At 45.1% G+C, this 16,444-nt stretch overlaps 1 protein-coding gene across 3 annotated transcripts in view; it reads right to left on the reverse strand.

Annotated features, from left to right (window-relative positions):
• RPTOR (regulatory associated protein of MTOR complex 1) overlaps nt 1–16,444 on the reverse strand; it is a 290,490-nt gene that overhangs the window by 15,989 nt on the left and 258,057 nt on the right. For 2 of the 3 annotated variants that reach the window (XM_075071909.1, XM_032797288.2), the window contains 2 exons: nt 15,863–15,967; nt 10,306–10,353 (listed from right to left, as the gene is read on the reverse strand). In XM_075071909.1, coding sequence (XP_074928010.1) covers nt 10,306–10,353; nt 15,863–15,967 — 153 coding nt within the window. The remainder of the gene's footprint in view (nt 1–10,305; nt 10,354–15,862; nt 15,968–16,444) is intronic. The other variant, XM_032797289.2, reaches the window with a different exon arrangement.

Raw genomic sequence — 16,444 nt, forward strand, 5'->3', positions numbered from 1 at the left:
ACGTACAATGGCTCTCAATCCTCATGCTTCAGGGCATAAACTGATTGCCAGCAGGAGTCTAGCAGAAATTTCCTCCCATGATACTGGAGCATTACAAGGGCTCTACCTTATCCTGAAGCATCTGATACAGACCCCTACTACAGACAGGTTGGCCGACTATATGTACCAGTGATCTGTGCTGGTATGGCAATTTCTATTCAACAAAGAACTCTCTTTGACCCCTTCTCCCATTGAGAGGATTAAGTGGTAAAAGCCACAGAGAGAGTCAACAGTGCGTAAGTACACAGAATACTAATGTCAGAGCAAGGTAGCTACTTTGGACTTGGGAAATAGCAGGCTCTACAAACTCCTAATTGGTGGGGTAATCTCCAAGGAAGAATTCCAGTGCATTCAATTAGAATGGTCTTCTTTACACTAGCTACAAGCTGCCAGCACAGTACCTAAACGTTCTGATTTAAGCAGAAAGCCATATACGAATTACCTTTTGCTTCCTCTGCTGGGAGACTGACCCCCACTTGATCTGTGGGTTTCCCAGAAAGATTTCTATACATACTAACATACAGAAATCCCCCTTGCAAAAAAAAATCCCAGGGCAAGGAAACCTGAAATGAATTTAATTGCACAGATGTTTGCATTCTCTTACACGCACAAGTTCTCTTTTATACAAACCAAGACAGAATCTAGTGTCTCCTCTCTTTTCACAAGCAGCTTTGCACGGTGCTCTCATAGTACAGATTAGAACATGGTGCCAAACACAAGGTGGGTACATTACAGCAGAAGACTTACAAGAGTCCTGTGATAGATTAGGAATGCAACCTCATTTTTCTTGCTTCCATCAGGACCTTTTGTGAAAGATTCTAACGCTAGAAAGACCCCAAAGAGACACAGAGAGGTGTCTTCTCAAAAAGGGATTCAGTGGGGATTTTTCTTATCTTGCTCTTCAAAATTAGCAGTAGCAGGAACTTAAATACCTTGCAATGCTCTGGTTGCCATTAGAGGCCCACTGACACCATTTAGCAAAGCAAACATCTGCCACAAGGAAAGAGGTTAGGCTGCCAGAACTGGACAGGGCATGAAGCACAGAAGTTGAAGCACCCTAAGGAATAGTAAGCCTGCTTTGAGGACAACGGGATGACAGTGTTTTGTGCAGATGCAGACTGAATTTGCTACCTACTTCTCCTTCTAGAAAAGCATAACCGAGTCCTCTCCTGATCTCATCTCATATTGCAGGATCAGAAGACACTGACATTGATGGGCTCATCTTATTACAGAAAATTCAGGACCCACAGCTAAGCTGACAGCTCACATCTTTATCTTGTGAGTCAAATAGACTGTTACTTTGGATTGCCCAGCCGCTCTGAAGGCTGCTAGACATCCCAAGCAAACAAGCAGGCAGTGGTTTAGCTTATAAGCACCTCCAAAGTGTTTTCATTTGTCATCTTGTTTACGGCCCATGTGACAAGATAAACCTGGGAGGCCTGAAATGGATACTGCCATTACATCGCAGATGGAGTTAAGCAGGCAAGGCTCTGCTAGGCAGTTTTAAAGCTCCCAAATTTCCATTCATGTTCCCCAGTTTGAAGACAATTATCTTCTTTAGTTTGATCAGCAGCAATAATCCCTGAACCTGCAGATTTTCCTCCACTGGGAGGGATAAGAAGTTGTAGGGCTTTGGTTGGTATAGTTGGTGCCAATTATTAATAAGTTTGTTCTGGGGTAGCTGTGGGGAATTTGCTCTTTTCATCGTCACTGGGATCTTCAGGAGGGCAAGAGGAAAATTTTGTTTCTTACAAAGGTGGAGGTTTCGCATTATGAGAGATTTCACAAGTTGGAAAGAGCGAGAATTACACCAAAGAAGGACGCTGTGAGAGATTCCACTTCTTGAGAGGAAGAGGGATGGAAATCTAATTTTGAAGAGGATGCTTCACATACGTAGGAGTCCCCTCCAGCTGGGGGAACATGTGGAGAGACTGCATCTTGCAGAAGGGACTTTCCTTTCTTCAGCGCCCAACAACACTAAAGTTCAAATTGGAGAAAGGTGTGTAGGAATGGGTGGACCGACTTACAGAGTCATAGATTCTAAGGCCAGAGGAAACGTGATCATCTAGTCTGAACTCTTATATAACACAGGACAGACGTCCCCAAAATAATTCCTAGAGCATATGTCAGAAAAACATCCAATCTTGATTTAAAAATGGTCAGCGATGGAAGATTTGCCACAGCCCGTGGTAAATTGTTCCAATGGTTATTTATCCTCAGTGTTAAAAAATTAAACCTTATTTACCATCTGAATTTGTCTAGCTTCGGCTTCCAGCCATTGGATTGTGTTTGACCTCCCTCAGCCCAGGATCAAATATTTGTTCCCCATGTAAGTACTTACAGACTGGGATCAAGTTATCTCCTAATTTTCTCTTTGTTAGGCTAAATAGATTGAGTTCCTTGAGTCTACCACTCTCAGACAGGTTTTCCAATCCTTGAATCATTCTCGTGGCTTTTCTTTGAGCACTCTCCAATTTATCAACATCCTTCTTGAATTGTGAGCACCAGAACTGGACACAGGATGAAATAACCCCTCCACTCCTACTTGAGATTCTCCTGTTTACGTACCCCAGGATCACACTGGCTCTTTTGGTCACAGTATCACGCTGGGAGCTCACATTCAGCTGATTATCCACTACAACCCCCATATTTTTTTCAGTCACTGTTTCCCAGGATAGAGTCCCTCAGCCTGTCAGTATGGTCTGCATTCTTCGTTCCCAGATACATACATTTACATTAACCATATTCAAAAAACCCATAGTTTGCGTGTGCCTGGTTTACCAAAAGACCTAGATCACTTTCAGTCGGTGACCTGTCCTCTTCATTATTTCCCACTCCCCCAATTCTTGTATGTCATCTATAAGCTCTGTGAATGATGATTTTATGTTTTCTTCGAGGTCATTGATAAAGATGTTAAACAGCACAGGGCCAAGAACCAATCCCTGCAGGACCCCGCTGGTAACATGCCCACTCGATGACGATGCCCTGTTTTAGGCAACATTTTGAGATCCACCTGCTAGGCAGTTTTTAATCCATATAATGTGGCCAACACCCAAATGCATAGTCCTATGGGTTGCACTATAACCCCCACTATCCACTAATGCTTTGATGGGCTCCATCATTGTAATATCTGATCACCTCTGTTTCCTGAGACTGGACGGGCTGCACTTCAAATTTCAATAACCACAGCTTTAATGACCTTCTCTCTAGCGTGCCCTTCTGAGCAACCTTCTTCGACAAAATAGGAAATACAATTTTGACCTCATCTGACACACATTGCTCCAAGGGGAGCCCCATGGTTCTCATATTACCCCAAACAACCCAGGAACAAGAGAGAAAAAACTCTCGGCATCCTCCTTAATGAGAGACTTTGAATACCCGCAACCTGAGAGCTGTTCAACCTCTTGTCACCAGATGCTGCACATGTGCTGAATTCCAGGCACACATGATATCTCAGGAAATCTCAGTTTCCAGCCTCAACGGGCTGCAGCAGATGACAAGAGCAACCGGTGAGAAACAAGAGGCTGATACGATACGTTTTCAAACCCTTTCAATGAGATGTGCTATAAGGAACAAATAACTATGCGACTAGAAAACTCCAAACAAGAAGCTTAACTTGTGTTGAAAAAGAGCAAAAGAACTGGCAACTTTTTATATAAATCTAAATTATTCACGAGTATGTAAACGAGAAGGCTTCTTTTGCCTGTGAAATATTAATCACAAGAAAACTCCACAATATACACAGTGACGTTACTCCTACATGTTATCAATTATAGGGCAAGTTGATGTTTATTAAAGGAGGTTGAGGTTTTTAATGTTTCAAGAATGGAAACTGGTACATTATTGACTCAGGTTAACATCTTAAATTCTGGCACCATTGGTACGAAAAACAGAAGTGGGGGCTGGTCTACACAACTGCTTAAGTCAATGTAACTTACGTTGCTCTGGGGTGTGAAAATGACACCTCCCTGAGAGACGCAAGTTAAATCGATTTAAAGCGGTGTCCACACTGCATGATGTCAGCAGGAGATGCTCTCCTATCGGCACAGCACATCTTCACCAGACATGCTACAGCGGTGCCATGGTTCTCAGTTTTCACTCATGTTTCCTTTTTAAATTAAAAGGGACCCATCTCCAGGATGTTAGGGTTTAGAGTGAGGTCTACCAGCTGTGGTTTGCCCTACAGGTTCGAGCATGTTGGGCAATCACTCTGCTCAGCCAGTGCTTTGCTCCAATGAGATGTCAGCATATTGAAAGAGTACATGACTCCTCCATGCTGAGTGAGCCATAGAGGCGGAGTCTCTGATCCGGATTTCCCCCATTTCTGCCTGCTCACCAGCATGGGGCAGACAAAGCAGGGAATGGTGCGATACACTTGCACCCACAGGGAAATCTGGTAACTGAATTTGTGGAATTTTTAAAAACCCGTGAATTTTAGGACCATGAACCTGGACAGTACAGCTCCTTTAACATCATTTCTTGAGATCACATTTTCCTACATTCTTGGATGATAAAACACAACAAGTCTTCCACAACTCAAGAAAACAATTTTGAAAGGGGTTTTAGCTGTGCCTTTTAACACAAGGGCTAGCAGTTCCGCATGATGTGAAAAGATACATAGGCAACGCATATCAACAACTGTTCCTGAAGCGGTAACTTTCTACGGCTGTTCCCTGCAGGATTCCCTCTGAAAATCAGATATATATCTCGATGGGATAGTTCTCTGTATAAATTTCAATAAATAACCCTGGCGTTGAAAGCAGATTCATTTCAACTCTGTGCATTTATTTTTATCATTGCTGGAACGTGGCAACCTGTACTTGGCATTTTGATGAGTTTGCAAATGCCTGTATGGACCACAATACCAAAGTGTCTCAACAACACCCTGCTGATCTTTAGAACAGGGCCTTCCCGGGGAAGCAATGACATGTATCTCCATTTCAATTTCAAAGAAGCAGTGAGAAGACTGCATTACCTCATTCAGTCCTAAAATGTATCTTGAAGTGACACTCTTTCCATGCCAACCACTACCTCCAGTGACAGAGAAAGAAAGGGAAAAGTATCTGTGACTTTGGGAATTTAATTTAAAACACCCAAACCCCTTGTCCTGGAGTTGCAGCTTCTCCAATTGCTTTATTCCATACAGGAACTGTCTTTACCTAAGGTGCTTCTCTTTTTCTCCACCCTCAAAGGAGCAGATACCAACCCTCAAGCAAGATTTGGGGTTTCACTTTTACCTTCCTCTTCCCGTGCTGGCCCTCTCTGGCTGTTATCTCACTCAGCATCTGGCCCCTGTTGGCCAGCTGTGTATTAGGGCAGGCAGTCTGTCTGCTGCAGCCTCCTCCACAGCACCGCTGACAACCTCCTGTACATGCTAGCTGGACGCCTCTTCTTGGAATCCAGCACCCTCCTACCCCAGCTACTAACTTTAATACCTTGAGATCTCAACTGCTGCATCCCCCCTGCAGCCCCCACCTCTCTTATCCAGATTGCTTACTTATTGCCAGCAAAAGTGTCAGTTTTATTAAAAGGCAGAGTGGAGGCCTTGAGAGGCCAAGCTCCTGTTCTTTCAGAATACGATATTTGACATTTTTCATTTTGTTTTGGGAGTGCTGGGGGAACAGATGGGAGGGAATGAGCTGGCGAGCACATGCTGTTTTCTCTTCCCTGGGATGAAAACAATAGAACCATTCCTGAAGTAAGAGCGAATGTATGTATTTCGTATCTGAATCAACAAACCCCACAGAGCCATCTAAGGTGGAAAGTGGGTGGAAGGGAGACAGAAAAGGTTTCCTACTCCAGCCTTCTCTCCACGCACACAGAGCCGCAAGGCCAGAAAATCAAAAGGATGCTCAAGTTTATAGGCTTTCAAGGATTTCTACAATCCCTTCTGAGTTTATTTCATCCCCATCATTTGATTCTGATGCCTGGACTTAGTCTGCTTGCCTGTGACTGCTCCCAAAGGAAATCCCTTTTCCTCTTCCTTTCATAACCTGAGCTCACATTGGCACATGGAGAGACGTGATGTGTGGAAATGTCAATACTAACTGTAGAACGTTATTCAAAGAAACTCCCTTATGAATCTCCCCTTAATCAGAAGCCATCTGTCTCTCTAGGGTGTGCTGAACTGAAAAATAACTAACTGGGTTTTACATTTCTAGCCATTCTAGGCCATTCCTATTTTGGAATAACATAGCTTTGCATGGAAATAACAAAAGATGTGAATTAAAATCCATTTAGTTATTTTGGTGCAACTTTGTCCTCTTTTCACACCAGCATTGTAAGGAGGCTCCAGGGCCAATCTAGACACAAACAAGAAGCTGTGGCCTCGTGCCCTCTAGGTAGTTACTTAGCACCTTTGCTGCTGCTGCACTTTCATTATTTGTATTTGTTATTGTAGTGCCTAAAAGCCCATTCATGGACCAGGATCCTACTGTGCTAGGTGGTGTACAGACAGAGAACAAAAAGATGGTCCCTGCGTGATGCTGGCAAACCAGGTGCCAGGATTTGCCAAGGCTTTAGGCCTCAGCCAAGCACAGACAAATTCCTTGCTGTAAAGCAGTGTTTCGCCAGTGTGTTGGTGCTTGTGTACGCTTGCAGCACTGTCGTGCTTCGTGAAGACACTACCTATGCCAATGGGAGAGCCTCTCCTGTCGGTGCATGTACTCCACCTCCCTGAGGGCAGGAACTGTGTTGGTGGGAGAAGCCCTCCCATCGACACAGCATCATTCACAGCAAGAGCTCAGCTGATCTAACTGCATCACTCAGGGGTGTGGATTTTTCAAACTCCTGAGCAATAAAGTCATTCCAATGTAAGTTTGTAGTGTAGAGCAGGGCTTAGTAAGGTTAAGTTAGGTATTGAACTTATAATAATGTGTTTAGACTTTATGAAATGCTCGTACATTGCTGCATGCAATAATCTCACTTACAATATCTTTATCACATGCTATAAAGTAATATTTAAGTTTCTGCTTTATGACTGTAAAAAGTGTTTGCCCTGAACCGGTCAGCCTGTCAGAAGGGATCATCTCTTGCCCACCAGGGAGGACTATCAAAACTAAATGGGCCACTGTGGAACATTACAATACAAAATCTTTTCTAATTGCCCCAGCACAGGTTATGTGCAAAAGGGCTCATCCCATCAGCTTGAATTCTGAAAGAAGGAAATAAAGATAGTGAACAAAAACATTTTTCAATCTGGGTTAGCCCTAAAAGACATTCAGTATTGACAGATTACTACAGCTCCGCCACCTTTTAAAACTATAGACGGCAACTCGTTTGTGTTTATATGTTTGCCTGCTTTAACCTGTAAATAACTCTCATTTCTTTTTCCTAGTTAATGATGCCTTAGTTAGTTTACGATACGACTGACAAGTGTTGTCTTTGAGATCTGACCCGGGGTAAGTGCCTGATCTCTTGGGACTGAGAGTAACCTGAAACTTTTGAGATCTTTGGTGTATGGCAACCACCTATTACTGAGCCCGGCTTGCCCAGGTGGCCAGATACACTGGGATGCCCAAGGGGACTGTCATAAGCAGATAGCTAAGGGTTAATGTCTCTTTCACCTGGAAAGGGTTAACAAACAACACCTGACCAGAGGACCAATCAGGAAACAAGACACTTTCAAATCTCCGTGGAGGGAAGCCTTTGTTTGTGGTTTTTGGGCTTTGCTTTGTTTTCTCTGAGTCCTGGACAGGACTAGATGTGCAACCAGGTTTCTTGCCAATCTCCCTGCTACAGTCTCACATATATTCAGAATATTGAATATTGAGTAAAAAGGCAGTTATAGTCTTTTGATTATTTCTGCATTTGCAACTGTGTATCTGGCTGGTGGAGTTTTAATGTGTATTTGGGTGAAAGTATTTTAAATTGTATTTCTGCTGGAGAAAACTTTCTTTCTATTGTCTATAAGCTGAAAGACCCTGTAATATTTCATCTTGATTACAGAGACAATTTTTATGTTTTTCCTTCTTTTATTAAAAGTTTTGCATTTTTAAGACTTGTTTGATTTTTCCCTAGTTGAGGCTCAAGGGAATTGAGTCTGTACTCACCAGGGAATTGGTGGGGAGAAGGGAAAGATAAATTTCCTCTTGGTTTTAGATTCACGGAGCTTGAATCTGTATTCCTCTGGGTAGGGAGAGAGAAGGGGTAAAGGTGGAAGCCTCTGTTTTAAGATTCAAGGAGTTTGGATCACAGTATCTTCCAGAGGTAACCCAGGAGGAAAGCTTAGGAGAGGTACTGGTGAGGGAAAGAGTTTTATTTCCTTGTATTAAGATCCAGGGGTCTGGGTCTTGGGGTCCCCAGGGAAGGTTTTGGGGAGACAGAGTTTATCAGGTACTCAGAATCCTGATTGGTGGGCAGGTATCAGATCTAAGCTGGTAATTAAGCTTAGAGGATTTCATGCTAGTACCTCATTTTTGGACTCTAAGGTTCAGATTGAGGAAAGTATACTATGACAGGGACTGTCTGTGATTCCATGGTAAGACAACTGAGGTGCTTCAGGAGTTCACACTTGTTAACGGGTTGGTGAAATTAATTATAGAATGTCCAACCAGTCTGAGGTGGCTGCCCTACCTTTTGACAGTCTGTCGTGAACCATTCCAGACAATGTGCCACCTTGCAGCAGAGAGCTAACAATCTAAGTACCTCAGCTGTGGCCCATGAAGTCAATGGAATGTAAAGATGCCCCTGGGGCTTCAGCAAAACATGTGCATTTGACGAGGGTGTATCTGGATTGTTTGGCCATCAAACAAATGGTTAAACTTGTACATTTTGGAGAACTCCTTCCACAACAGAGATAGGGGAAATCCCTGCTACATTTTCCATTAGAAGAATGTCCGGGAGCTAAACACTTGCGTTGGTTTTTATTGATTCACAGCTATTTCTGTGCTCTGGACAGAGTGCTGCTTGCATAGCATTGGCAATATTGATCCTGCATGGGAATGCCTGGCATTTCCTTAAGCTGATGCCCAGTTACTGAACAGGGAATTCCCTTTGGCCAAGACTTTCTAATTTTAGCCTTTCAATTTGCCAGTGAATGCCTAGCAAAGCCAGGATGCTAACAGTAACACATTAGATTTGCACGGTCCAATCCCACAGCTCTGTTTCTTGAACAGTCAGACGGAGGGCAAAGGCCTTTAATTAGAAAGCTCTGAATCACACACACTGATACAACCACTTTTGTTCTGCTAATCACTACAGACACATTCCTGCCCTTCTCAGCTAATGAATATTAATAGTCAATGAACAGCCTATGAAGATTATGTCAACTTTCACATACACACGGAAATGATGTTCGGAGGAGTTCGCCATCTGTCTCGCTCTTCAGGGGCTCATTAGAGAGAAAGGATTCATGTCCAACAAACCCCCAGGCTTCTGCAGCCAAAGACTGGGGAGTTACATACACTTTTATGGAAGGTAAAGGCAGGGCTTGACATGTACTAGCCAAAGGACTCAACCCACTAGACAGAGCCTGATAAAGATGCACCAGCTATGCTCTTTCCTGTCACAGTCTGATATTATGGGTATGTCATACATTTAACTAACAACACACAAACAAAAACCCCACTGGCTCAATGCGATATCTGTTGTCGGGGCGGCTCCAGGCCCCAGCACGCCAAGTGCGTGCTTGGGGTGGCATGCCACAGGGGGTGCTGTGCCGGTCGCCGGGAGGGCAGCAGGTGGCTCCGGTGGACCTCTCGCAGGCATGCCTGCGAAGGGTCCTCTGGTCTCACGGCTCCAGTCCACCAAAGCCAAGGACCAGCGGACCCTCTGCAGGCATGCCTGCAGGAGGTCCACCAGAGCCGCCTGCCGCTCTCCTGGCGACCGGTAGAGCACCCCTCGCGGCATGCCGCCCTGCTTGGGGCGGTGAAATGTCTAGAGCCGCCCCTGTTTGTTGTCACCATTTGGAAGCCGTCATTCAAACCCTTTTACTCAAGGATGGTTTGAAACGTTCCTACCGAAGAAGGAGCTTTATGTACTCAAAAGCCTACCCACATCTCCCACCTGCAAAAAGCCCCCACACCACAGCAGCCACATTAGATTAACTTGCTGTCCTCTCCACTGGGCACCGTGGGCCATCCAGATAGCATCATATATTCTTCATTACACTCCCCATTGTTCATTAACTACATATGTACAAGACAAGGAATGGGAGGGAGAGAAGCAGCAAAAGCCTTCCAGCTGACATTCAATGGGATGCCAAGTCTGACCAGAAGGCTCTTCCCACCCCAGCTGCTCATAGGTAAGAGGAAAGAAAGCACTCACCTCCCTGTTTACTTCTGTCAAGATAGATTGAAACCCTTCGGGCCAGACCTGTGAGAAGACAGGGAGTAAGGGGTGATGCTAAGGGTAAGTGGGTCAGCCAAGGCAAAATAAATCTGAAAGGGTTAGAAAAGCAACTCAAAGCAAAGGAAAAGAACAGTGAAGCGAAAAGCAGCAGCACCAAGTCAAGTACATGCTTCCAACCAGAGAAAAGGCACTGGTTTGATTTTTATCACAGCAGCCTTTTCCTAGGAAGCCACTAATGAGCTTCAGTCTGTTTGCCAACACCACAGATTTGATTGGTAAGTTTCTCCCTGAAACTGGACACTCTCTAGATCCTTTTTATAGTTGTGTTCTTAGGTATAAAATAAAATGCATCTCATTGGAGAGTGACAAATGAAAATCAAAATGACCCATGACATAAACATCTGTATAGATCAAACCAAACACAAAACAGGAAGTTTTTTTTTGTCATTTCAGGCTTGAGTGCGGCTGAGCAGCAGTATAATGGGGTCTCCTGCACCATACTTCAGTGGATTGCTAATGAACACTCAGTCAGAGAAAATTTACAGATGCTAGTTAGGCAGCTCTTAAGTGGGGAATTAGCTGTAGAATGGATTAGTTTTAAATCTTCATAAACCCTGTACAGCAAAAGAAGCTGCAGGGTGGCAGCACGTTCACAGGGTATGGCTGTGTTTAAATACTTGTTGAGATCTCTGCTTATGTCTTGCATATGGACTCAATGTGTTCAGAAAGCGCTCCTGGAAACAGGAAGGTATCATACACACTCTGGTTCTCTTTGCCAGTCTGGACAAAGGAAAGCAATGCAGGCTTATGCAAGTGGTATACCTAAGGAACTGGGAGGGGAACACAACACTTAAGTAGATGTAATTAGATGGATTGAAGGCAGTTGGTTGTGTTTCCATACACTCCTCTGAGTCCCAAAACCTGAGTTTTAAAAGAGCTGAGATGCTAAGATTGGAGGTGGCAGTTTATGTTCCATTCTTCCTCACAGATACGGTTTATCTTGAAGGAACAATGGGAAAGTTGCAATTTCGCTCATGGGAAGTGTCTGCACCATTTCTTGTCTTCAGAGACATAGCTGTGCAGCTGCACAACACACACTGCTGGGCCAGACAGTGCAAGTTCTGAGTTATCTTATAAGGCTGCTTGTATAGAAACCTGAGGACAAATAGAGTGCTACTCACCTATCTGACACCCCGGGATCTCCAGCCACTCACAACGCCACTGACTTGCAAACCTCCCTATGTTTCTGGTAAATACTTGAACCTCAATGCCCACAGCAGTAGGACCACATCTTTACAGCAACTCCTACACTGCTCACTAGAAAATGCTCCAAGTATTCCTTAAACGCCCCATCAGTTTTGCACTTGCAGATCTAATTTTTGCCTAGTTCAAAACATTAGGCTATTAACGTGAGCTTTGCCTCTTTTTCAGACTTCATCCTCTGGCTGGACTTAGGGATTGTCCACACAAGAAAGTTGCATTGATTTAACCAATGGTGTGAACCCAAATTGGTGCAACCCCTTGATTAGACACTTTTATTTTGGTTTAAGAGCAGCTCCCCCCCACCCCAGTCCCATTTCAGCTTAAATGGATAGGAAACAGATTTGAACTGGATTGAAATAAGAATCTCTTAAATCAGAATAACAGTATCAACACCGAGGGTTGCACCAGTTTAACTAAATCTGTTTAAAACCAATTTAAGTTAAACTGATGCAACTTTCCTATGTAGTTATGGCCTTGCTTTGGTTCAAGCATCTCAGCCAGGTGAGGAACTGATGGACACTAAGCAAGACTACTTTCCTGTTGTGATATAAATTATAGCGCTAAAGCAGGAGTGGGCAAACTTTTTGGCCCAAAGGCCACATCTGAGTATGGAAATTGTATGGCAGGCCATGAATGCTCACGAAATTGGGGTTGGGGTGCGGGAGGGGCTCTGCCTGGGGGTGCAGGCTCTGGGGTGGGGCCAGAAATTAGGAGTTCAGGGTGCGGGAGGCGGCTCCGAGGTGGGACAGGAGGTTGGGTGAGGGGTCCGGCTGGGGGTGCAGGCTCTGGGGTGGGGCAGGAAGGAAGGATGAGGGATTTGGGGTGCAGGAAGGTGCTCTGGACTGGGACCGAGGGGCTTGGAGGGTGACAGGGGGATCAGGACGTGGGGAGAGGCTCAGAGGGTGAAGGCTCTGGGCAGCCTTAAGTGGCTCCTGGAAGCAGTGGCATGTCACCCCTCCAGCTCCTACATGAAGGTGCAGTCAGGCGGCTCTGCTGTGAGCTGCCCTGTCTGCAGGTGCCACCCCTGCAGCTCCCATTGGCTGCAATTCCTGGCCAATGGGAGCTGAGGGGGCAGTGCTTGGGCGGAGGCAGCGTGTGCAGCAGAGCCCCCTGGCTGCTCCTACACGTAGGAGCCGGAAGGGGGACAAGCTGCTACTTCCAGGAGCCGCGCAGAGTGGTCCCCTACCCTGCTCCCAGGCTGGAGCGGGAAAAGCCCCAGACCTTGCTCCCCAGCAGGAGCTTGATGGCCGGATTGAAATGGCTCGCAGGCTGGATGCGGCCCACAGTTTGCCCATCCCTGCTCTAAAGCCATGGAACTCCCATCACTTAAACACCCTGCTGATGCCTTTCAGACCTCTGTAGGAAGTACCTTGGTTTCTCTATTAAGCGCTATGCATACTCTTCCTTTCCCCACTCTAGCCTGTTCTTCACAAATGAGAGAATTGCATGGAAAGGTGTTGTGTTTCTTAATGTCTCATCTATTCCTGATGCTTACGCCCATGCAAAGTCAGCATCCGGGTTGCTGTGGAGAAGATGATCAAGTCACAGAGGAAGGATTCTGACACTGGGGGTGTGGATGAAGAGAGGAAGATCAACAGCAGGAGTAGCTGAACTCCAGTAAAACTCCTGGTTTCATGTAAACATCCTTAGTTAAAAAAAGAGGGAAGTGGGGGGCAGAAAATTGAGAATGTGAACATAACTGCTTCAGTGCTGGACTGTAACCTGGGTATCTGCCGCAAAAGTTAGCTCTTCAGTCGAGAATCTCATTTCCCAGGGAATCATTTCACGTGGCTCTTTTGAAATGAATGAGTTTATTTCTATCCCCACAAAGAAATCTACATTTCTCTTCTGAATCTAATCCAATCACTCCCTGGTTGAACAGCAAAGAAAGCAGCAAAGCCTGGACTTGCTTAGACCACAGGAAAGGGTGTAGGGATGCATAAGAGAAAAAGATTCAAAGTTTCAGCACTGCTGTCTTGGCAAGCACAACTTCCTGACACTTGCAACTAAATCAGTTTTTGTTTCAGTTCATCATCTATTCTGCTATGTCAAACATTGCTTCTGTGTACTTTCCTTTTGCTGCTGCTTTCAAGGTCTGCAGAGAGCAAGATGCAGGCCACAAAAGCCCTGCCCTGATTAAAGGTGCGTGTAGGTATTGGGGGAGAAAAATGGGAGCAAGCCAGAAGGGATTCAGTCTGCGTTTGTCAGCATCTCCTGTGAACACTACTCATTATGCAGCAAGGAGTGGATGATAATGGGAGACTTGGGGAATTCCTAGAGGCCAGTGATTTGGGAGAGTCCATTACCAGGACAATGGAAATAATATCCTGATTCCTGGGAGGGAAAAGCTTAGGCAGCATCACTCAAAAAGGCTGATGTTAGGGAAAAAGAAACGGAGAAATGAGAAACCAACCGAATGAGAGTCAAAAGTGCAGCTTGACGTGTGTGGCGAGTGATTTTCTCTCCTCTGCTCCAGAGCAAGAGGAATAGGGAGCCAGGCACTTAACAGCTCAGTGCATTGGCTCCTTCCTGCTTTTGCCCCTGCAAAGAGCAGGTTTAAATCATGGCAATTTTCACAGCACGCTGCAAACTCCCAGCAGTTAGTAATTAATTACGTGCGTGTATGACAGCGTGGTACAGAGCCTGAAGTTACAGCAATCATACTTTTCCCTGACTAGACTACCACAGAGCCAGGGACACACTGTGAGGTGTGAAGGGAGAGGCACCAGTCCTGAATCCAACAAAGCAGCACAAGCAAAATCCAATGAATAGCTAAAAAGCCATCAAACAAGAGAAGCAGGAAAATGGGGGGGAGGGGGTTGTTAGAGGGAGACAGATGGGAAGTACGACTGAGCTGTAAAAATTGCTAGCCTTTGGACATGTCTACCTGGACATTTCGTTTGCAGCAAGCTGAGCTGTGAATCTACCCTGCACTAGCATCCTATTCACAGTTCATGTGGACCCTGCATAAACTGATGGTGCCCATCAGCAAGGTGCACATGGACAGTTAGCGGGAGGCCGGCAAGTGTGGGGCAGATTCACACCCAGCTCGCTGTGAATTAAATGTTCACGTACACAAGCCCTTTGTTATATGGGTGGAAATACTTGTTTGACAAGTCACCAAGAACCAAGTACAGGTTTTGTGGGCTCTGAGGGTATTACATAGGGTCTAACAGAGTTATACTGGATTAGCACCAGGGAGTTTTCAAGTAAACTATGCCAGACTCCTGAGATGAGCTACACAGGCTGAGAAATGAAAGCTGCCAGAGTTTAAGGCCATAATGGACCATTACAATCATCTAGTCGGACCTCCTGCACCGTGCAGGCCAGAGAATCTCACCCAGTGGTACCTGCATCAAACCCAAAACCGCTGATTGTGCTACAGCAGATCTTTGTAAAAGACATCCAGCCTTGATTTACAGAATTCAAGTGACAGAGGATAATTGTCAGGTCACTGATATATCCTCAGGCCTTGGACGGAGAGAGCATCCCCCCCCTAGTAATACCCTAAGACAGGTTTCACGGTCATCCGGATTAGACTCCTGGTTTCGGCATTGTGCATGGCTGAGTGGCCTTTCTGCCTGCAGACTAGCTTGGTATTTTTTAAGTTCCAAGGTGATTTGAGTCGATTATGCCACTGTCCTGTACATATCAGATGAGATTGCCCACTCTTCTACTAACTCTCACTCCCTGTCATTTATTGTGGGTTAAGTGCTAAAATGGAACACAATCTTAGTGTGGTCATGAGTGCAACGTGCAAAGAGTGAGCAGCCAATCAAAGGGAAAGAGGAAATAGGTGAGATATTCATAAAACCCAAATCAGGGAAGACATAACTACTGCTACAGCCAGTTCAGGGTAGGAAAGTGCTCAGTACACCCTTGTTCTACAGTTCTCTCCTCAGGAGCAAAATAAGTTAACTTAGTTCCATGCAACTCCAGTGGAGCCTCTGATGGACAATGTGGCTGTACTCCTCTATTCCATCGTTGGAGAATTATCCTCCATCTCTACACTCTTGCACAGCTACTCCCCACTTGGCTACTCTAGTCATACTTAGCTCAGAAGAGCTTATGTTGGAGGTTTATGTGGACAAGGGGAAAAGTATCCCTTACCAGGGTTTGGTAAGACTCCACTCCAAGGTCCAGAGACTGTTAACAAGGATGTTACTGAAGGCTGAAACAGAACAACTTGTTCCACTTTGCCTATCCCTAGAAAAGGTTCCATCAGGGTAAGTTATTTCTACTCCTAGATGGGAATTCAGCACAGACCCACCTCGTGTGGTTGGCAGCATGTCCGACAAGCCCTGCCAAGCAGTCACCATCTCGGGATTCTTTTCCAGGTCTGCAAAGTTCTTCCACACTCTGATAGCACCGTCATCTTTAGGAGCATAGAAAAAAGGCAATGTCACTGCTGGTACAGATGTCACTTAGTTACCTGGGAGCAGATGGAGAAAGGAACGATACCCTAGAATTGCAATCATGGACTCCTAAATGGAATGAAAATATCACCTGACCTTCCAGGCCCCTTTCTGAATGATTTCTCCTACACTTGTTCATTAGGGGTCGTCTTCTCTCTAATCTTATATCCGTGCAACCAGAGGGTAAATCCTTCTCTTTGAAACAGTTCATTTTCACTAGGACTTCTTTTTTTTCCTTCCCTTCTATCAATGCTGAGAACCAAAGTACTCTACTAAATACAAAACACAACCCAGTACAAGCTTCACCAAAGCCCACCTTCTTGGCACAAGCCCTTCACACCAGCATCATGTCTCTTCTCATTTTGTTCCCCACCAGCAAAAGAAAGAGAAAAGTCCTAGAGGTCTCAGAATCCCTCTCACGCATTTCTTAATTATGC

This window comes from Chelonoidis abingdonii, chromosome 13, assembly GCF_003597395.2.
Source record: "Chelonoidis abingdonii isolate Lonesome George chromosome 13, CheloAbing_2.0, whole genome shotgun sequence".
NCBI lineage: Eukaryota > Metazoa > Chordata > Testudines > Testudinidae > Chelonoidis > Chelonoidis abingdonii.